Source organism: Mauremys mutica, chromosome 3 (genome assembly GCF_020497125.1).
Source record: "Mauremys mutica isolate MM-2020 ecotype Southern chromosome 3, ASM2049712v1, whole genome shotgun sequence".
Classification (NCBI taxonomy): Eukaryota; Metazoa; Chordata; order Testudines; family Geoemydidae; genus Mauremys; species Mauremys mutica.
In genome coordinates, this window is record NC_059074.1 from 89,029,818 (window position 1) to 89,052,877 (window position 23,060).

The 23,060-nt window shown below is 42.5% G+C and overlaps 1 protein-coding gene across 1 annotated transcript in view; it reads right to left on the reverse strand.

Annotated features, from left to right (window-relative positions):
• Positions 1 to 1,175: 1,175 nt before the first annotated feature.
• FRK (fyn related Src family tyrosine kinase) overlaps positions 1,176 to 23,060 on the reverse strand; it is a 67,442-nt gene continuing 45,557 nt past the window's right edge. Inside the window, exons 5-8 of the mRNA XM_045011566.1 lie at positions 17,489 to 17,647; positions 13,248 to 13,429; positions 9,898 to 10,063; positions 1,176 to 5,883 (exon numbers count right to left, since the gene is read on the reverse strand). Coding sequence (XP_044867501.1) covers positions 5,672 to 5,883; positions 9,898 to 10,063; positions 13,248 to 13,429; positions 17,489 to 17,647 — 719 coding nt within the window. The 3' untranslated portion in view covers positions 1,176 to 5,671. The remainder of the gene's footprint in view (positions 5,884 to 9,897; positions 10,064 to 13,247; positions 13,430 to 17,488; positions 17,648 to 23,060) is intronic.

A 23,060-nucleotide genomic window follows, 5' to 3' on the forward strand; every position in this document is an offset into this window, starting at 1 on the left:
ACATTGTTATTAAAAATTCCCTTCCTGCTGAAATGTGATATACAATTTCTTAGGTAATGCGCTTTCCCAAAAAAAAAGTCAGCTGGTATTTGAAGAACACTTGAGGGAGGAAAAAAGTTTTACATGAAATAAAAAAAAGCAAAACCTTTCTTTAAAAATGTGATGATGATGTGGCTATACCAACATCGGCCCATTTGAGGACAACCAGGTACCTGGTGCAACGTGAGACAAAGAGAGATCATTGAGGGGGTGATGTAGCTAGGCTGTTTGCATGTGATCTGAAAAGCAGATCTACCACTCCAAATCTAATCTGGTATAATGTGTCTATCTTGTATGTGAGACCTGAGATAGAATTAACATAGGACTGGTTCAGGACCCACTCCCTGCTTGAGCTGTTGGAATTTCTTTCTGCAGTAGCATTGAAGGTGTGCAGGCTGATTGTCTGGGTGTCTGCCCTCACCCCATGCACCGCCCCCGCAGCTCCCATTGGCCAGCAACCACAGCCAATGGGAGCTGCAGGGGCAGCGCCTGCAGATGGGACAGTGCACTGAGCCACCTGGCCGTGCCTCTGCCTAGGAGCCAGAGCGGGGACATGCCACAGGTTCTGGGAGCTGCTTGAGGTAAGTGCTGCTCAGAGCCTGCACTCCTGACCCCCTCCAGCACCCCAACCCCCTGCCCCAGCCCTGATCCCCTCCTGCTCTCTGAACCCCTCAGCCCCACCCTCCTGCACCTCAGAACCTGCATCCCTAACCTGAGCCCTCACCCCTCCACCCTCACCCCAACCCTCTGTCCCAGCCCAGAGCCCACTCCCGCACCCTGAACTCTTCATTTCTGGCCCCACCCCAGAGCCTGCACCCCCAGCTGGAGCTCTCACTCTCTACTGCACTCCAACCCCCAATTTCGTGAGCATTTATGTCCCGCCATACAATTTCCATACCCAGATGTGGCCCTTGGGCCAAAAAGTTTGCCCACCCCTGCTCTGGACTGCAGGCCATCTGTCCAAAGACTTTTGTATAAGAATCAAAAGTGAAGTTCACAGCCTCTCTGATATTTAGGGTGGAAAATGTAATTTTCATTCTTCAGAGGTTCTTGAAGACTACAGAGCAGAACACAACTGGGGAGTCGTCTTATCTTACTTGACATTTTTAAGCTTATGTCAAAATGAGCTTTTGAAGGACTGCATGAAATGATTTAATTCTATAAAAAAAACCCTGAATTACATAAATAAAACATTACATAGAAAGGTGTCTCAGTACAATTTATGTGAAGTGAATTTTACAAGAGCTAGTCTATTGCAGAATAATTCCACTTATATCTTCCTGATCCCTTTCTTCTATCTAAACATAGAAATTTGTCAATTTTTTAAAATCTATTACTGTTTCTCATAACTAAATCCATTATTTTCCCTCTATGAGCCAAGTAAAAACAAGTGCAATAGATTGCTTTGGCAGAACCTTGAACATAAAGGGCCTCAAGAATCAAGTGCAATACGTTAAACCATTTTAGTGTGCACTATAACTGGAAACGCTAACCCTGATGTTCCATTTAAATCAAGCCTTAGAGAAGAGCTCTGACTACAATTGGTATCTGTCATATAAATACAAATTGTTATGAAATGGATTGGATCTTCTTAGTGTATGTGCAACGTGCCTCAGGTAGCACATGAACAGGATTCATCACCAAATTTGGTCCACTGGTTAGATCATTCGCTTCCAATGGGTTAGACTAAGGAACCAATTTGATAGGAGGATTTCAGCCAAGGTCTATACTACACCACCACTAATCAGGTTTGATTTCTGTCAAGGACTGATCAACACACAAGTTGATTAGCTACATCTATCCAGTCCTATAGAAAAATGGAGGGGAAAAAAAGAGTAGATAGCAATATTTTAAACTGCTCTATATTTTACTCTTTCTTTGGGGCCTAATTCTCCACTGCCTTGCACTTTCTAGTAGTGAAAAATGGAGCTAAAATAGAATGGTGATGTGTCACAGCCACTTCACATAGGTATGTTAGGGACTGTGGAGAATCAAGTCCTTTATATTCAGTCACTTTTAGTTGAATAAATGCACATGCTTAGGAGTAGATTCTGCCACTCTTATGTTGAATCCCACCTTATTCCCCCAGTAACTCCATTAATTTCCATGGAATTTTTTTATAGACTAGCATACTATTCAACGCGAGTAAGAGTGGCAGTCTAGCCTTTAAAGATTTAGGAAGTTGCAGATTATTACATCTTGAAGAAACAAGAGTATGAGCAGCCCCAAACTTTCCAGTCCGATCCAGAGCCAGATTTTATTTTGTGGCTTGGATCTAACTCTACAACAAAAAGCAAAAGGAAAAGATAAGAAGTGGTCCAATTTCCAGACTCTTACAGTCACAGGACATGGAGTGTCTGAGAAAGTGTCCCTGGGCCAAACGAGCTATCCTCAATTCAGTGCTCTGGCTCACGGAAACTTAACTGCAGAGCTGGCAAGATGACACAAAATCATCACCGTTCCTGGTGTGGAAAGAGCACCATCTCTTCAGAAATACAGTACAGTCCCCATACCGCTATCCCTCCCACCTCAGGAGGAAGAGTTGCTATGTATTGAAACGGGCACAGTTTTGATTTTTCTAGGTTATTACACTATATCCCAGCTCCTTCAAAATCCTCTGTGTCAGTCAGTACAGTTGGGGATGAAGCGCACAAATTCCCGTACTAACTGCAAGCTTTAGACACCTACGCAAACCTCAGGCCTACAATGTACTTAAACTAAGTTAAACAAAATCATAGAAAAATATTGATTTTACTGTTTTTGATAGAAATTTCACAAATAAAAAAATCTATGTGGGGTGTAATTATAGAGCAGTGAAGAAAAAACTTGTGTATGGTGGCAATGCGATATATATGCATATTTGGGGGAAGAAGATGGAAATTACAAGTTTATGAGCTCATGGTCCTGTGTTGATCTAGGAACATGTTTCCTACATATACATGCTTTTTTCAGACATACTGGGTCATTCATTGAGGTGTTTAAGGATAGTATGGGAATCTGTCCATTTCAGCCCAGCTATACTGTCTAGCACAGAGGATTTGGGGCCATTTGATATAACTTTGAATTATGATAATTAATTCTTTGTGTTAGGTTTTCTTCTCTGTAAGAGAGTTTGATGCAACAGCTCCCTTGCTATAGAACTCTTATAACCTTTATAACATCTGCTGTAAAGTTTATCTAATATAGGTGCTTTCTGTAACTAAGATTCCAATAAGTCTTAAATGTCCCCTTTGATCTGTTCTTGATTACATGAGTGTCCTTAGGAGTAAAGAGCCTCAAACTATGGGGCCAGTGAAGCCCAAAGCCAAGGACCCTTCTGAATTTTACACCTCTATAAGTGTCAAGGGTGAAATCAGTTTTTAATTAAAATGTTTCTAACCTATTTCAGTGTCACAATCATCCCGGAAATGCAACCTCCTCGTCAGGATTGAAAGTTTGAAAGTGATTTTTTTTTTCTGAAAAATAATAGGCTTTCAAAAGTCAAGTTGTGCATGGGACCTGTTAAACCCATGGTTGTAAGGATCCGGGACTTGAATTTATGAGTTGGGTCTGCCTTAGGGTGACCAGACAGCAAGTGTGAAAAATCAGGATGGGGGTGGGGGGTAATAGGAGCCTATGTAAGAAAAAGCCCCAAATATCGGGACTATCCCTCTAAAATCGGGACATCTGGTCACCCTAGACTGCCTCCTGAGCTGATGCTGCTATGGTCATCACAAGTTCCATCTGGTTGCTGGCCACTAATCAGTAGCTGAGCTTGCTTCAGTGCTGAGTAGTCAGTGTGAGCTCCTGTTACAAAGGGGAGGGGTGAGGGGAGCTTATCATCATGAGGCTATGCTGCATTCCATCCCAGTGCCCAACACTGACTTCCACTGTGCCTTTGGCCAAGTCATTTAAGCTTTCCTTCCTTCTCTGGAGATAGTAATGCTTTCCAACATCACAGGAATGTTATGGCAGTTAATTGGTTAATGTTGTAAAGTGCTTTACATATGTAATGGGGGGAGAGTGGGGTGAAAAACAAGGAAAGCAAGGAGGATAGCGAGATAAGAATACAAAGGGACAAAGAGGAAGTGGAGAAGAAACTATATAATAAAGGAGGGAGTTTTGGGTGGGCAACAGAGAATGGGGTGCATGTGGAAAAAAAGATGTTGCTTTCCAAGAAAAGAAGAGATGAGACAAAGAAAAGAGAAAGAGCAGATTAAAAATAGATGACAAATGAGGGGGGAAAGTGGGAGGAATTGAAATGGAGTAAATAGGCTTGATGTGGAAGGAGAAGAAAATAACAAGGAAATGGCAGAGAAAATAAGCAATGAAAGACATACAAATTTTAGGTTAGTGAATCTTTTCATTTATTTATATCTATTTTAGGATTTTCCTGGCAGACACCTTGTATCTCTGATATTGGGAGATAGTAGTTAGATACTTATTTTGAGCCTATAGTATGTGTTGTATTAATATTACAGACTACAATAGATTCTATAGTTCAATAATTGAAAATGAAGGGGAAAATATAGTTCACAATTATGCTGCACACAAAAGCCTTCAAGCTCTCAGGATTTAGCAGAAGTCAGACACCTGGCTAATTTACCTAGAATTGGATAAATGTTGCTAACAATGCTCAGACCCGCATATAATCAGCAGCGCTCTACTTCTCCTGCAGCATACGAAGCTGGCCCAATATCATCCTATGCTATATAAAATAAATCAGATACGTTTGGAACAGAGAGCAGGGGGAAAAGAAGCATTTTGCTGACCCTTCTCAAAAGTCGATGTATGGTCCTAGGCACAGTGCTGTCAAATGCGTAAGCTGAGGTTGGGAATTTTTCAGAATCACTCCAAAATATTAAGGCCATGTCTATTTCATTATAAAAAATCTTTTCAGCTTCATGATTCTTAAAAATGGATTATAAAATGTCTCTGTGCACCTCGGTGGATAATTTAAAAAATCATTAGCATGTTAAACTTAATTAACTAATGCTAATGGTGATTATTTCATAAGATAGACACTGCACATATATAAAGCAAAAAGTTTGTTTTGCTGCTATTTTAATTCTTTTCCCAATATCTGTTTCATTTTCCTCTTTAGCAAAGGCATGTGCACTCCATGTACAATCAAGACATCTAATATGGCTTTGCCAGCATTATAGTCACAGGATATTTTAAAAAGAAAAGAAAAGTCTCAAAGCACAGGTCCTGCTGTGCAACAAAGTAATCAGATTCCTTCATAGCAACAAGCTGATGGGCTTCAGCAATCTAAGGAATAACAAATAACCATTCTAGTAGATAAACAGTGAAATGCAACAAGGCTTATTGAGCAACAATCTCATCTGTTCATTCTTTTGGTCTATTATTTAAATAATAAATAGAAGAGAGCTTATTTTATAAAACAAACAAACAAACAATAAAGCCCCCTCATTTCTGTTTTCTTAATTTTGCAAGACAATGGCTGACATTAAAATCTCTAGTGTCCTGGAACATCACCATAGACTTGGCAATTTATAAAATTCCTTAGTTTCATCTAATAATTTAAACCTCTCCTCCCCCATATTTTGAGGTGAAATTTATTTCACAGTTACCCTTTATACCATACTTATTTAACTGATCATTTGATTTTCTTCAGTCTCTGCCACAACATTCATTTTACAAAAGCATTTGCATCAATATAGGATGTAGAGTCCGTATCATAATCTTCCAGTTTCCAGTGCAATGTTTCAAAAGTGGGCCGTCCTTTGGGCTCTGCATTCCAGCACTCCAGCATAATGTTATAGAGCTTATCTGGACAGTTAGCTGGTTGAGGGATTCTGTATCCTTTATCCAGCTTCTGGATTACTTGGTAGCCCATCATACCTGAAATACATTTAAAAAAAGAAGAAGAGGAAATGATCAGAAAGTGGCTCAGTTTTTGCATGCAAAGTTGCATGCACGTAACTCCTATGCGTGAAAAATTATAATGTTTACATACACAAAACCCAAACTGGGTGTCAAAATGGGTGTGTATGTGCACGTACAAGGACAGAGCACAAGATTAGCTCATGCAAGTGATTTGTGAGCATAAAAATGCACATGCACAAGTGGAGGGCCTCATGTGAATCTCTTTTAAGACCACTTTTCAAAAGTTCTATGAATCTGTTTATTTTTTTGCAGCTGTTTACCTGTGTATCAGTTTTGCTCATTAAAATGTGCATGTTTATTCCCAAAATGGCCAAAGTGTGGCTGAGTGACTAGCATATGGCCTATTGCCATCCTTTCCTTTAATATACAGGTACAGCCCATGGAAACTACAACTCCCAACATGCTAAACTGCTTGGATTAAACACACTACAAATCAGAACCTATTGTCAATATGGACTGCATCTCTAAATTATTAAGAGTGGCTGCATATTACTCCTTTTGCAAATTAAATGCAGCACTCAGGCTCCTGGCAGTTACCAAATGTGGCTGCAGGATAGGGGGAAAAAACAGGTGCCCCCAGTTTAATTCCTTCCTGACTTATAGTTCAGTGGGAATTTATAACATTTGCACCACACCTTTCTAAAATTGCCATAAGGGCCCCTGCTAAGCAACTAAAATAGTCACAAAGTTATTCCAGTGAGAAACCTCTTGTTATAAAAGTTCTCATTTCAGAGTATGTGTTTGTTGTGTTAACACTCCTTGCTCAGTATTGTAATGTTTGGTTACTGAGAACAAGTAGTAGAACGAGTAGCCGTTGGCTCTGAAGTTTTGACGGAGAAAGCCTAACCAGCAGCTGTAAGAGGAAATGGAAAAAGAGTATATGTGTAGAATAGATGTAAGCACCTTTGACCTGTGACGAGTGGACTCAAGATCTAAGCCACTGGGTAAAGGGATTAGAAAAGCCACTGAGAGCTACTGCATTTGGAACATTGCCGAGCATAAGCAATCAGAGCATCTACTGGTTTTCATAATGACCTTTTCTCTTGACTGGGAGATGGTCCTGAAAATGACATCAAGGAAGCAAACAATTATGGCACATGGATTTACATTTTCAAATGTGAAGGTTCACATAGGCTATGCCCTTGCTAAGCATAGACCAGAGTGTGCTTTTATAAAGCAAAGACGATGGACCTTATTTTGCTTTATATTTTCAGCAAGAGGAGTCTTTTCCTTGCTACTTGTTCCACAGAATGAAACCCATCTGTGATGGTGTGTTCACTCCTCCCAAGCCCTGAAGGGTAAAATAGGGCAATGAACCTATAGGCTGCACCTGGAGGAAAGCACTAAGGAATGATTGGCTAATGAAGCCCAGCTGGGGGCAGAGGTGGGCCAGGGTTATAAAGCCAGGAGGCTGGCAACAGAAAAAGGCTACAGTCACTCTCCGGGAGAAGAGAGGTGTGGTTGGGGCTATAGAGGCAGGTAACTTACAGTTACTCCATCAGAGGAGGGAGTTTGGGCTGGCTAACCCAGAGGAATGAGAAGAGAAAGAAGATACAGAAGAGGCTCAGGAAAAGGGAGCAAGGAATAGGAGTGCAGGTCTTGGCTGCTGACTAGAGAACCCCTGAGCTGGAACCTGGAGTAGAGGGCAGGCACAGGCTCCCCTAGCAGCTGCTGAGGAAATGGCACCTGGGCCAGCGAATGGAAAGACTTCCTGAGACTGCTGGCAATGAGACTTTGACCTACCCCCAGTGGGGAACCACATAGTGGCCTCGCTGGAGATCTGAGTTATGAAAAAGGAGGCTGTAGCTCCTGGGAGAAGAATAGGGCCACAGAGAGATAAAGAGACAGAGTGATGGAGTGAGACCGCTGGAAGGGATATTGGCCTGACAAAGCAAATCCCCAGAACTACCAGAAGGCAATGCCACCCAGCAGTGAGTAAAGCCCCCCATCACACCATCAAAAAACTAAAACTGAATTTGCAAATGCTCCGTGCACAGGGAGTGGCAGTCTGGGATCATCTGAAATGGAAGTCGTGGTGATTGAAGCAGAGAACAAAAGGCTGTGTAGGTATAGGCGGGGGCAGAGGGGAGGAATAAATTGGAAGTTCCCCTTCCTTGTCCCCTCCTCTATCTCTTGCCCTCCTCTATGTTCACTCTATGTTCTCTATTCACTCTATGTTCTCCTCACCAAACAACAAATTAAAATAACAAACTATCATTTTAGTGACACCTTATGCTAGGGCAGGGGTCAGCCACCTTTCAGAAGTGCTGTGCCGAGTCTTCTTCATTTATTCACTCTAATTTAAGGTTTCGCGTGCCAGTAATACATTGTAACGTTTTTAGAAGGTCTCTTTCTATAAGTCTATAATATAGAACTAAACTATTGTTGTATGTAAAGTAAATAAGGTTTTTAAAATGTTTAAGGAGATTCATTTAAAATTAAATTAAAATGCAGAGCCCCTTGGATCGGTGGCCAGGACCCAGGCAGCATGAGTGCCACTGAAAAAATCAGCTTGCGTGTCGCCTTTGGCACGCGTGCCATCAGTTGCCTAGCCCTGTGCTAGGGTGACCAGATGTCCCATTTTTAAAGGGACAGTCCCGTATTTAAGCCCTCCTGCAGGTGTCCTGACTTTTTCTTTAAAATGGGCAAATTGTTCTGTATTTTCTGTCTTTCCCCCACCCCCATCAGTACTTGTGATCCCTGCTCACCAGCTGCCCACCGAGGGTTGGGGGGAGCAGTGGCTGACAATGGGGGTTGATGCACAAGGCTGGTGGTAGGGTGAAGATGCAGCAAGCGGGGCTGGCTTCTCCCCTTGCTGGTCCATCAGTGCAGCCCCTGCTTTGTGCCAGGTCTCGGCCAGCAGGGCTCTGCCCCCATCTCATTTCCGGCCAGTGCTGGAAGCAGCTCCCATCCCTTCCCTCTTGCACAGTGCCATGCATGGCCCTGTCCCCTCCCCCCCAGCCCCTCGTTGCCTCAGAAAGACACAGTAGCAGGTACCAGGAGAGGTGGGTTCATCCCGGGGCCCCAGCCAGGCATGGAGGGCGGAGAGCGCCGGGCAGGGGGAGGGGAGGGTTGGTCGGTCTCACACACACACACACACACACACACACACACACACACACACCATGTGAGAGAGGTGTGCAGGAGTGTGTGTGTGTGTCACCTCTCTCCATGCGACCCTTAAAGATAAGAAGGTAAATAAAAAGAATCCAACTACACAATATTTCTTCTTAACAGAGGCTTAGTCAACTTGATGTTAATTTGAATGTTTGTACTGCATAGTTCTGATTGATTGCCGTTGAACTCACTTGAATATGAGTAATTTTACCAGGTGTCCCATATTCAGCATAGGGAAATATGGTCACCCTACCTTGTGCTAATAATAGTCACTTTTCCCTGATAGCTACCCACACTACTGAAGACATATTCTGCTCTGATATTGTTAAATCCATTCTTGGCTAGTGCTCTTTTTGCCCAAATCCAGTCTATGCTTCTCTTTATATGGGTTCCCCCCTGCAGTAGCCCAGAATTGGGAAAATAACAAAAACCCTCTTCTGCTCCTCATGCATTTTCTCCTTGCTGAGCCTATACAGCATCTCACACTGGAATATTTCCTTCCATGTGATACCTTCATAAAGATGGTCAACACAGGTCCACAAAAGCCTCTCCCATTGTACCTTCCAGCAGTGGACTTGATTGGTCTGGTGTCCCAGAGAAATAGCCAACAAGCTAAGCTATTGAACCACCGATTGGTACCAACTAAGCAAGTCTTAAATAGCTGGAAACTACAGGTTCTGGAGAACTTTCAGGAGGTCTGGGACATCTAGCAGCTCTGAATGAAGGTCACCTAAGATGTTTTATTCCATATTTAGATTTTCAACCCTTGAATAAGCCTCCAATTCAATAAAGAAAAAAATTAAAAATAATAAAGAAGTGTATCTAAATATTACTTTAAAATGAAATACTTACCAGAATAAGGCATCTTCCCATAGGTGATTATTTCAAAGAGAAGTATTCCAAATGACCACACATCAGACTTAATGCTGAATTTATTGGAGCGGATCGCTTCAGGGGCTGTCCATTTCACAGGGAGTTTCGTTTCATGTTTAGCTTCATATACATTTTCATTTTCTAACTATTACATACAAAACAAACCCAAGTTAGGATCTCATTCAGCAAAAGCACTTAAGCAGATGCTTAACTCAGCCCTGTTCAGTCAAGCACTTGAATTCAGTGGAACTAAAGTATGTGCTTACATCTTTGTTGAACTGGGATCTTAAAGATGAGAAACATCTTTGGTCAACAGAAACTTTTCTAAGCCACTTGTAACTTCAAGTGAGTACCCAGTATTGGAAGGCTTGTGCTTAATTATGGCCTGCTATTGTGAATTCTGAATCTGGCATGAAAGGATTCCATAAGTCTGCCAGAAATCGCAGCACAAGCATCATGTTGGCACTAGAGACTGCATGGTCAGACTGGCTTCAGGTCTGATCTTCTATAAATAGAGGAGGCGATAGCAAGTGCTAATGCATTTAGAAACCTCTGTTTTGTGATTTACTGATGGCATTGAAGGGCTATTGACTTTGCTAATCACCACTTCACCAGTTTTCAAGCACTGAAAGACAGACCCAAACTGATTTTAAATTAATATATTAGCTCAATGGATATATTAAAAAATAATGGAGTAATATTTTTTAGTAATGGAAGTTCTCTGGTGTTAATCCTTTACTTTCCACAGACCCACATCTACAGAGTTTTATTGCATGGACATCCAACCTGAGTTAAGCATCTGCTTAAGTGCTTTTGCTGAATCATTTTAGGATGTTTCCAATGCTTAAATGGAATCTAGGGCATATCATACATATCTTAGCCTCTGTCAGGTTTTTTAACATGCAAATTTATATACAGATTATGCAGATCTTAAATAATATTGTGAGTATCCACAAAAATTGGATATGTTCTTTCCTTGCTATTATGCCCTACACTTCTTCATAAGATTATGTCTAGCAGTTAGCATCACAGACTTGGGCCCAGACCCTCAAAGATATTTAAGCACTTAGATACCTTGAGGATCTGGGCCTTAATTCTCATCTGTATAAACAAACTCTGGTTTCATTATGTTTATGTATATGTTTACTATGCTTCACTTCCTCTTAGAGAACAGAGGACTTTGTGTGGGCCCTCATACACAAGTATTAGTACAGAACCTGAATCCACAATCCCTTAGCCTACGAATAAGCGTAGTTCCAAATTAACACTATTGGGAATATATTATATGGTGACTAGTTTAGAAATGTTCAATTTTAACAAGAAATTTCAGTAACTGTTGCTTTCTCCCTCTACCTAAACACATACAGGAGAAAAATCATTTATTAATACTCAAAATTCACATGTTCAGTTTAAAAAGAAATATATCTCAGGCTAAACATATTCACAGTAGAGTCAAAAACGAGGAAGAATACTTTCAGAGTCAGCTCAACATTTTATACCACAATAAGGGCATAATACCAGATCTTCTTCAACCATTGCATTTGGTATGAAAACTAATTGGCAACAAAAGTTCTTTTATCCTTCCCAGACCAAAAATATAAATCAATTAAAATTAAAAAAAAAACCAAAGCTTTGGATATTTTCAGCTACTTATTGAAATTCATAAAATTCCCTTTTAAACTGAAAAACCATTCGTTTATTAATTTACCCCCCAGTGGCATCATGTTCAGTATGCCATAGTATACAATTTTCTGAAACAGTAGAGAAAAATCTGATCTCAGTGAGGAACTAAGAACTCAGAGAGTAGCATGTTTTAACTGCTGAGCCCACACATGGGAATGAGAGGGAGCAGGGACGTCTAGAGAGGCCTTGCTCTTTAGTGATGGCTACCTGCGTTTCTGGGCCCTGCATCAGATGTCTGGGGAGGGAGGAGGGAAACAGCTGCCAAAGGGCTGCTACTCCCCGACCCAAACAGGTAGATGAGGTATGGGAAGAATCTTGATTCCATTTCTGTCCATCCCCCGCCCCGAACCTGCCACTACCCATGCAAAGGAAGAAGTAAGCTGTCAGCAAAAAAAGGCTAGCTAGCATACATAGGCACCAATTCCATGGGTGCTCCAGTCCTGGAGCACCACAGACAAAAATTAGCGGGTGCTTAGCACCCACTGGCTACCAAGCCAGGGGCAGCTCTAGGGATTTTGCTGCCCCAAGCACGGCAGGCAGGCTGCCTCCGGCGGTTTCCCTGCGGAGGGTCCGCGGGACCAGCGGACCCTCCACAGGCACGCCTGCAGGAGGTCCACCAAAGCCGCGGGACCAGCGGACCCTCCGCAGACAAGCCGCCGAAGGCAGCCTGCCCACCGCCCTCGCAGCGCCGGGAGAGTGCCCCCTGTGGCATGCCGCCCCAAGCACACGCTTGGCGTGCTGGGGCCTGGAGCCGCCCCTGTACCAAGCTCTCCCTCCTCCCCCCAGTGTCTCCTGCCCACTGGCAGTCCCACTAATCAACTCCCTCCCCCTCCCTCCCAGCGTCTCCCGACTGCCAGCCATGATCAGCCATTCTGCGGCATGCAGGAGGTGCTTGGAGGGAGGGGGAAGAGTGAGGACAGGACATGCTCAGGGAAGGGTATTGAAAGAGGTGGGGAGGGGGCAAGGCAGGAGCAGGAAGAGGTGGGGCATTGGGGGAGTGGGTGGAGTGGGGGAGGGGCCATGGGTGGAGCAGGGGCAGAGGCTTGGGGGAAGGGGTACAGTGGGGGCAAGTCTGGGGGCAGAGCAGGGGTGGGGTGGGGTGGGGGTGGGGGCAGGGGTGGAGCATCCCCTGGGACAATTGGAAGCTAGCGTCTATGCTAGCATACCTCATTTCTCCTCAGCAAGAGGGAAGCAGAAAATGGATTGTGACTTTCAGGATCCAGCACTGCCTGCTACCCAGACTGCAGTGTATGGTTACAATCCAGTCCTAAATTAACGTATCATTTTGTAGGGTATGTTTACATTGCAAAAAAGGTGTGTTCTTAACTCAGGTTAGCTATCCCAGCCATGTTAACTAACTCAGGTTAAATTAGTAGTGAAGACATGGCAATTCGGCTTTAGCAATTTGAGTTAAAGCCTATAGGAGATCTTGGTTGAACTCAATCTTCTAACCAGAGCTAACAGACAAGATGCCTTGTCTTCACTGCTATTTTAACATGAGTTAACTAAACTGAGTTCAGAACACATCCTTTTGTTTGCAATGTAGACACATCCTTAATTTTCTGAACCACTTTTTGTACAGCTGGAGTTCATGCTAATTCTCATACATAAATGACAAAAAAAAATCCAAACTCATCCAAACCCACCTTAAAAACTCTTGCAAGTCCAAAATCTGCCACTTTGTAAACATTGTGTTCACCCACAAGGACATTCCTGGCCGCCAAATCCCGATGGATATAGTTCTGGGATTCCAGGTAAGCCATACCTGAGGCAACCTGAGCTGCCATGTCTATTTGTTCAGACAGATGGATCTCTGAACCTGCATCATCTGTATCAAAGAAAAAAGGTGGGATTATTGTCAATATTTATAGTGTGTGAGTTATTCTCAAGTTATTTAAATGTGTCAGCTGTTGGGAAAGAATGGCCCATGTCTCCACTGTAAACCAACAACATCAAGCTATAGAATAAAGTAGGAGTCCTAAAGAACGGTAAAGGTTAAGCAATTGTCTGTAAAGGTATGAAGTTAATTTCATGCCCCTTGAAAAACAACCCCCATTCAGCATCCAGACAGAGCTCTTTTAAAAGAGCAAATAACTAATGCAGCACTGGATTTGAGGGTATATCTCAGATGGTTGAAGCACCTCCCAACAAAGTGGCACGTACTTATTTGTGGCAATGCAGGTATTTATTTGTCTTTCCAACAGGAAAATCACCCATCATAAAATGTGCCTAACAGTTCATATTTGTAATCACTTTTGGCAACCAAAGATTAATGGAGGGTGAGGCAGGGCCACACATGAGAACTAGTGTCCCCAGACAAGTCTGACATAAAAATTGACTGGCTACAGTCAAGTGTAAAAGCTCCTTTTTATCTTTAGAATCCACCTGAGTGGTTCTTACTGTTAGCTATGTTGCCTCAGTGATAAGGTTCCTTGAGTTGCCCTTAAGCTATGTCTCCTTTCGTAGAATCTTTTGAAACAATATCTGTGCCATTTTTAAGATCAACAGCTTCCTGAAATACTAATTTAGCTCAGTCAGAGATGGTGCTCAAAGTGTTAAAAGACCCCTGACCAGAGCAGGTTGGCTCGATACATTAGGGAAAGAGACTTAGTAACTTGAATAACTGAGACCATAAATGGCAAGGCAGGTACCAAGACATGTCACCGATGAGTTACAAATTACAACTCAGATTCAGGCCTTTTGTGGCATATTAGGCCAGATTAACTGCTGCTGGGGGAGAGATGAATTTAGACACTTCTGCACTCAGGGTGATTAACCCTGAAGGAGTGACCAACTCATTGCTATATACAGTCATCTCTCTTATGAGTGACATTTGAACCCAGGACCCACAGCATCAGAAGTATACGCACAAGCGCTTTACTGTAATAGGAAACATATTTGCATAGCATTTCACTTCTCCAAAAATGTTCCAAATTTGAATAGTCCAAAGAGATGCTGCTATCCCAGTCATGTTTGGTGCTCTCTTTATATTGGGAATGTGGATTATCCTTCCTAACTGCCTTGGCATTGAAGACAAAAAAATATCAACTGCAGTTGGCAGTCTGCTGCAGCTAATGATGTCCCACTGATTCATCGTGACAGTGGATAGCACTGCCTTGAATCACTTTCTTCACTCCTGGCAGTTCATCTGCCTGAATATAGAGCACCTTGCAGCTGTGCTTTAGGATGAGTGTTCCGCACTATGGTTTGCCACTGTACTCTACAGTCTCTAAATCTTGAATTTCCTGCTGAAAGGCTGAATTTTAATGATTAAATTAGCCCTGCCTACTTCCTCTTTGAGGTTAAACTGATTGTCATGATAATCCAACACTGAGATTATTTCCTTCTATTATTGAATCAGAAACTCTTCTCCTTCCCCACACCCGTGTTTAACAGCAACCATGACCTTTAAAACAGAGAGAAAAATTAAGCTACATGACAATTTACAGCTTAATGATACAACATCATGAAAATCTGTCAGCAGGTTGTAGAACCATATAACACAGTGCAGTTCTGCATTTCTGGATACCAACAGACACTAACTCTTATTGTTCAGTCTGTTGGACAAGAAAATAGACCCATGAATGGAGTGTGTTGCAGTTCAGGAGCACACGATACCTAAAGTGGAGTGACTAGGAGGATGCATGTGTTTTGGAATTATTCTATGCTTTTCTGAGAGTCACAATTCCCTTCCTCATCACTTCCAGATACACAGTGCCCCATACTCATCGCTGATTGTAAATGTATAACTAGCCTTTGTTGATTTAGGTTTGTTATCAAGTATGTTTGAAAAAAATTGTGATATTAATGCGAGGCAATGCACTCAAACTACAGGCACTGGCAAATAAATTTACAAAACCTACCCATGACTTATTCTCTACCCTGTAAGGAAAATTTGACAGCTCCTCCTGTCCCTTGTTACTAACAATTTTAGACAAAACCATCTCTTTAATAAAGAATTTACTACAGGAAATGAAATATTAAAGAAAGCTCAGGGATGCATCATGATCTCACCAATCAGTCACAATGTCTTATTCAATAGACAAAAGATAGGAGAGGTTCTCACTGACAGACATATTACCAGTGTGAAATTCAGTATTAAATATTTCCCCCATTTGAGACTGCAGGATTTGGTAAATCCTCACCAAATATCAAGATTGCAACAACAGGGCCACTGCACATCACAACTGATACAAATATTCATACATTTAAGACAATTTAATTTATATCTGTAATGGGAAAATATTGCTCTGTTGTAATGTGCCTGGTGACAGCTCAATTAAAAATAATAATAATAAATAATACTTTAGATGTATCCAGCAGTGTTCATCAGGAAAGATCCTGAAGCACTTTAATAAACTATACATTAGGATTGCTTGCCCATCACTATAATACAGCCCCCTTTGTGGTAGAACCTGACAGACCACTGTGCAGGAAACACTGCACAAAATGTTTGAGAGGTGGGGAGGGGTTTAAAACAAAGAAAATGAAGAATACATTTTGAGGAGGGAGAATTTAGCCAGGGACAATGCGATCGCCTGATTTGCATTGTGCTGCGTCATGCCATATTTACAACAGGATGTGGCCAGACTCAGTAACACATTGGAAATTACTGTTTTTCCTGGCTATCGAACCTCTACCATTGTGGTCAACATCACTTCTTAAATGTTCAGGAATAGTGGGCAGAACTCTCTCCTGCACAGGTTATTCCCAAATAGAGGCACGTAAATTCCATGAGTTTCAACCCAGTTTCCTTACTATTTTTCCATCAAGGATGGTGAGGTTTCACCTGCAAATACCTGCATAGGAGACTAGGGTTAGGCTTTCACTTATTACACTTGCTTGTCTCAGGTCAATGAACTGAAGGCATAGGTAAGGCTGTGAGTCTGTCACGGATTCCATGACTTTCCAGGACCTTTGTGACTTCTGCAGTCAGCAGGTGCAACTGACCCCAGGGCTGCCTGAGAAGCTCGAGTGGCCTGGGGCCAGCCAAACCAGCCCTCCTCCCCCAACAACAGCAGTCCTGGGCCACCCTCCATCAGCAGCAGCTGCCGTGGTTCCGGGCCCCCTGCCAGCAATGTCGGTGACAGTCACAGGCCAGCGGGGCTGTCCCCTGCCAGCAGCAGTGAGGGCAGTCTTGGTCCAATAGGGCCGGCCCCTGCCAGCAGCGGCAGTCTTGTGCTGCCCTCCTCAGCACCAGTGGGCACACCAGCAGGCGCCCCGGAGACACCCCCCCAGCACCAGCGGGTGCCCCAGAAACACCCCACCCCCAGCTAGGGTGACCAGATAGCAAGTGTGAAAAAATCGGGACAGGGGTGGGGGGTAATAGGAGGCCATATAAAAAAAAGCCCCAAATATCGGGACTGTCCCTATAAAATCAGGACATCTGGTCAGTCTAGCACCAGCGGGTGCCCCGAAGACACCCCCCCTCAGCACCAGTGGATGCCCAGAGCCCCCCTCCAGAGCAGCAGCTGTGTCCCCGGATCCCCCAGAACACCAAAAATTTTGTCACCGGGATATAGTACAAGTCATGGACAGGTCATGAGGCCGTGATTTTTTGTTTATTGCCCGTGAGCTATCCATGACTTTTACTAAAAATGCTCATGACGAAATCTTAGCCTTAGGCATAGGACATCAACACAAAGCCCCAGGGCCACTATAAAGTGAGTATGACCCTAAATGTAAATTCTGTCTCCATCCTCCCCAATTACTTTTAGGTTGTTTGGCAAGTCAATGGTTTCTAAACCCTTTCCCCCCCCCCCAATCCTAATAAATATTACAGCCTTCATATTAAACCGGAGCACTGCACTCTTTCCCTTTATTTAGCGCATTTACTAAACTGTAAGCTACAGTACTATCTGAAATTAGTTTTTAGTCTCTTGCTTACTTTGGAGGTATTCTAGTAGACTTCCATGTCTCATCAGCTCAGTAATAATATAAATTGGATCCTCTAAAGTGCAAACTGCATAGAGCTGTATAAGCTTTGGATGTCTAAGGTTCTTCATTATTTGTGCCTCCCTCAGGAAGTCCTTTGGATCCATTGAACCTGAAGCAAGAACAGAGAAAAAAAAATCAGCTGATGTTAAAGGCCCAGCAACCAGGTGGGAATCACTAAGATTATCTTCTGTCTCTTTGTAAAGCACATCAGCACCACAAACCTTCAGCGTTACCAGAAAAATGAATCAGTGCAGCTGAAAAAAACAACTAGTAAGTGAAACATGTCAGTTGCCTGGGGGCACAGAGCTCACGTGCTATGACCCCTAGGTGTATAAACGTTAAGGTTAGTCCTTATGGGGGTGGAGGGAGGGAGAAAGAGAGACATTTAATTTATAAAATAAGACACCACAGTACACGCCGTCTCGAAGAAACCTTCATGTTAATGTGCAAAAAGCCAGAGCACTGAATAATTAAATACTGAAATTAAAGCTTTTCACACACAGAAAACACCCAAAGACCAAAACCTGACTGTGGTGGGGTATGTTATCCCTTTAAGGGACACTCTAGAGTTTACAGCCAGGGCAGCCTGCACATAATCAAGGAGCATCCTGCCCTTGGGGCTGTCCTCTTTAAACAGGAAGAGGAAGCTGAGCAAGGGAGAGGTAACTACAGGCTGTAGGTTCTGGGACACTAGCTTAAGCTGGGCTCTAGAAATTTTATTTTCTGATTACATGGTTGGTTGCTCTTGCTCAAGGCTCCGAAGTAAGGGCATTATGAACTGGGTTATGCATCACTTTCCCTAACCTGATGCCTTGGTGAAAGGGAGAAAGCCTGCCTGCCTCCTAGAAGTAGGCTGGGGTTGGTTGGAGTCCTTCTTAAAGAGCAGATGCTTTAATATTTTTTTATTTTTATTTTTTGTTAGTTTGGTATTTGATCTCCCCTTTCTTGGATTCTATACACTGACTCAGGACTAAAATGCCACACCATGACTTTTGGAAACAGGCAGAGTTGTCTGAAATGGCCTCTGAAATTCCTTAAATGGCAACATCAATTCAGTCTTGCAGTTTTACTCAACTTGCCAGTGCTGCTGGATGCCCAAATATTAGCAATAACTAGAAATACTTGTATCGTTGTCAGTTACATAAGTATTTGCCCTAGCCCACTTGGTTACAGACCTAACACCATGGTGAACCATTTGTTTATCACCTTCAGGCTACACTATTGCAACTCACTACCCCTGGAGCTGATCCTGAAGGGTATCTATTCAAAAGCTGCAATATGTCTGGCATGAGGTGTTCTGCTCTTAAAGTAAATTAAGAACATGACTCTTGTGTTTCACATTCTCATCAGCTGCCAGTTCAATTCCAGACCCAATCTGAGGTCCCGGTCTCCATTTTAAATCCTGAAATAGATTAAGGGCAAGATAACTCAGGGACCACTAAATTATGAACTGCACTTCAGAGGGTCGCTTCACTACTACGGAGAAGTCTGAACTGAGTCTTCCCATAGGGCAAGACATGATGTTTTACAAAGGAATCTTTTAATTTAACTACTGTCATAAAATCACCCCAACTCTTTCAAGACAACCACTGGGATCTAACCAGTTTAAAACAGCAACTGGAACAGAGATAGAAATGGAGTTCTTCCTGCTAGAGCAGTGGTTCCCAAACTTTAACAACCTGTGAACCCCTTTCACTAAAATGTCAAGTCTCGTGAACCCCCTCTTAAAAATGAATATTTCCAGGGATTTTCTCCTTTACCTGAGTATAAATTATAAAAGAGTGATCTTGGAAATATAAAATGTGTTTTTGTTACATGCTTATTACACACTATTTATTATTAATTATTATTTATCATTACAGTATTTTTATTACATTATGAAAATGGCAACACTCTTCCAAGACCTCACTTTCGTAGCTTGTATCACTTTGAATAAACCTGTTTAAAAGACAGGGCTCCTATGTTTCATCAAGGAGTATCAGATGTGAAACAGCATGAAGATATTTAAAAAGCCAACTCAAAGAGTTCCTCCTGCACAAGCATTCAGGCCTTGAGCAGTCTAGGCAAACAACACACATTACAACAAAGCTTAAACTTGTTCTTCATAATAATTTTAAAAATAATACTAGCTGCCTATTTAATTTTAAAAACAGCAAAAAATATCCACCTCTCTTTCCATTTCTTATAAGGAATCTTGAAGGTTAAATCTCCTCAGTGTGATAGATCTGCTTGCTTTGATCTGCTTAGCTCTTGGAAGCCTAGGGGATCCAAGCTGCTGACCCCATGCTGCCCGGGATCCCTAGGGACAGCTCTCTCCGCCATTAGGGAATTTTTTCCCGAGAACCCCCTGTAACATTTCACGAACCTCAGTTTGGGAACCACTGTGCTAGAGGGATAACCATGTACAGCTTAGATTTTATTTATTTTCTTTAGATTTTATATATATATATATATTTCCCTCTGGAATAAGTATAAATAATGTCTATTGTTGGTTTGTCTATATATACTCCTTTTGTTTTCTTTTAAGACTTACTTTTTATTTAGAAATAATAACAAACCTTGCTGTTTGATCCCCTCAACTTTGTAACTGTTGCATTATAGTTAATCATAATAAGCAGGTAGGGATTTAGCCAAAAACAATCTGTCCTCATTAATATACTAACTTGAGATATCTACTATAGCAGGATCAGAGAGATTGCCTGAGGTAGAAGTTGAGCGGTCTGTCACAGAGACTAGTCCCTGAGGGGATCAGGCATCCAGCATACCTGTAACAGGCTCCACTAAGGAGAATGAGCCAACTCAGATCCACCTATGGACCTAAGTAACTGGGTGACAAGGTGGGTGAGATAATATCTTTTATTGGACTGGCTTCTGTTGGAGAAAGAGACAAGCTTTAGAACTATGCAGAGCTCATCTTCAGGTCTGGGAAAGGTACTCAGAGTGTTACAGCTAAATACAAGAAGGGCCACCCGGGGGGAAGGGGAGCAAGTGGGGCGATTTGCCCCAGGCCCCACAGGGGCCCCCACGAGAATATAGTATTCTGTAATATTGCAAATTTTTTTTATAGAAGAGACTCCCAAAATTGCTTTGCCCCAGGCCCCCTGAATCCTCTGCGCAGCCCTGAATACAAGGTGGAACAGATAGTTTAGCATAAGTCATTAGAACATATTCTAAGGGACCATTCAAGGTGAAGTGGCCTATTATCACCCCTGTAGTGATAGGACCAAAAGGGGGTTAGTGGGTTACCGATTGTTATAATAAGCCATAAATCCAGTGTCTTTATTACGCGCATGATTTTTAGTGTCTAGCAAAGTTCTGAATTAAAGCTCGCAGGCTCATCTTTTGAAAGTGTTGTGCTGGTTTCCTTTGAGAATGAGGGCTGAGAGGTCAGCTTTAGAGTGACGGTTTTGTGCAAAGTGTTCACCTAGAAGTGATAGGGCGTCTTTGTCTTTTATCATTTTCCTGCGTGAGCTCATTCAAGAACGTAGTGATTGTCTGGTTTCACCCACGTAAAACCTAAGTAACAGGGTGACAGTTAATTAAATAAGGAGTACGTGGGCCTACTACAAGCTTATGAGGGATCAGTCAGGAAACCTAGAAAAGAAGAACTTCCTGAGGAGAGACGCTCCTCAGGAAGCTGGACAGGAAGCTACACCCAGTGGTGTCTTCCTAGAGAACAGAGGCTCACAGAAGAAGGAAGAGGCCCAGAGAGAAAGTGTTCCCAGGCAAGGGACCAAAGCATCCCAAGGGAATGAACTAGGCATGGGACCTCCTGGGGAGTCACTAGGGACTGTCTCAGTAAAGGACAACACATTGGGGGGCGAGGGGGTAGAGACACTGGCTGAACACCCAGCAGAGACCCAAACTCCTGGCAGGGAATCCAGCCTGAGAGTGCTTCAGGGCTAGAGGGACTAAAACATAAAAGTGATTACGGCAGGGGCAGAGTTCCAGAGGAGTATCTGATTGAAGCTTTCATTTTGTTTCATGTTGTCGTTTCCTGTTAAATAAATAAAACCCTCTAAAGAGGGTGCTCTTTAATACTGAAAAGCCTTCTTTGACTTATTTATGCCCAGGGTGTGGGGAAGCTAAGACAGGGGCTCACCTGCCGACCACCAGAGTGACCTCCATGCTATTTACAAAGTCTCAGAAACAAAGTAAAATTTGCCCAATAAAAATAAACAGAAATGCTTGTTGCACTCAGTTTTGGTTAGAAGGCCCCTCTGGTAAATAAATTGCAATGGATTTCTTTGAGGAATATCACAGAGATTAAATATTATTGACATGCTGTATGTCAAGTAGTTGGCATGAACTGAAGAAGATAAAACAAGAGAGTGTGCCGAGGAAATGGGTAAAAGGAATTTCAGAAGCAGGCAATTGTCCATGAGGTAGTAATGTCATAAAAATGGTTTCAGGGAAGATGGAGGTAGCTAGCCTGAGAGGGATTGTTGTTACAGTAGTGCCTAGAGGGCCCATTGAGCTCAGTATGGTATAGACAGATAGTAAGAGACAAGCCCATTCCCAAAGACTTTACAATCTAAAAAGACAAAGGTTGGGAGGGGAAACAGACAAAGAGAGGTAAAATGACTTGCCCAAGATCACACAGCAGTTCATTGGCAGAGCCAGGAATAGCAACAACATCTCCTGGCTACTGCCCTACCCACTGGAGTATACTATGTCTCAGATATCTGATGGACAGTTGGAACCAATAAGACCAGACTGTGGAGTGAATGATAACTTAAAGACTTACTGCATTCACTATCCAAGAAGGCACTACTGTGTTCTGCTGCATCTCTGCAAGAAAGCCTGCTGAGTATCTGTTGCAACTCTCTCCCTGGAAGTGCCTAAAAAGTCACAGACTCTGTTAGGCAGAGTCAAAGATAAAGAAACATACAAGGGAGCAAATAAGGAAATCTCTGAAGAAAGAAACTCCTTCTACTATGTTTCTTTTAGAGTTGTTGTGATTACTGCTTGTTTCAACAACATTCTGTAGTTCTAGGCCAACTGGTCTAAAGGCGAGTCAGCATAATCAGTATGGCCTGGAAACAATAATGTGACAAGGGAACCCTTATTTCCCAGCTGTAGTGTCATTCATGGGCTGACAAAACTATAATTGCCAGAAGCCTGAACATTGCTGTTCTTGGCCTGCGTCTTGTAGTCCCTAGTGTAACTTTTCAACGCAAGATGGTTTATGCTTGTGCACCTGCATGCCCCCAGTGGACACTTTGTCTTTCTCTGTACAATGTAAATAGTTACAAGAATGTGTTGCTAACACTTTCATTTGAGATCTTAAGTGACCGTGTTTTCAGTCACACCCCAATAAACCTTCTTTGTCTTCCTGTCTGTCCAATATACATTGCCGTCTGAGATCAGAGAGATTACATTAAGAACCAGGATTGAAGTGAAAAGCCTTGACAAATGTTCTCCTGGGGTTTTACTCTTGGGCAGTACTATTTTCAGTGAATGAGGCTAATTTTGGCCAGGAAATAGATTTGCCATCTCATAGGAAAGAAAATAAAAACAGT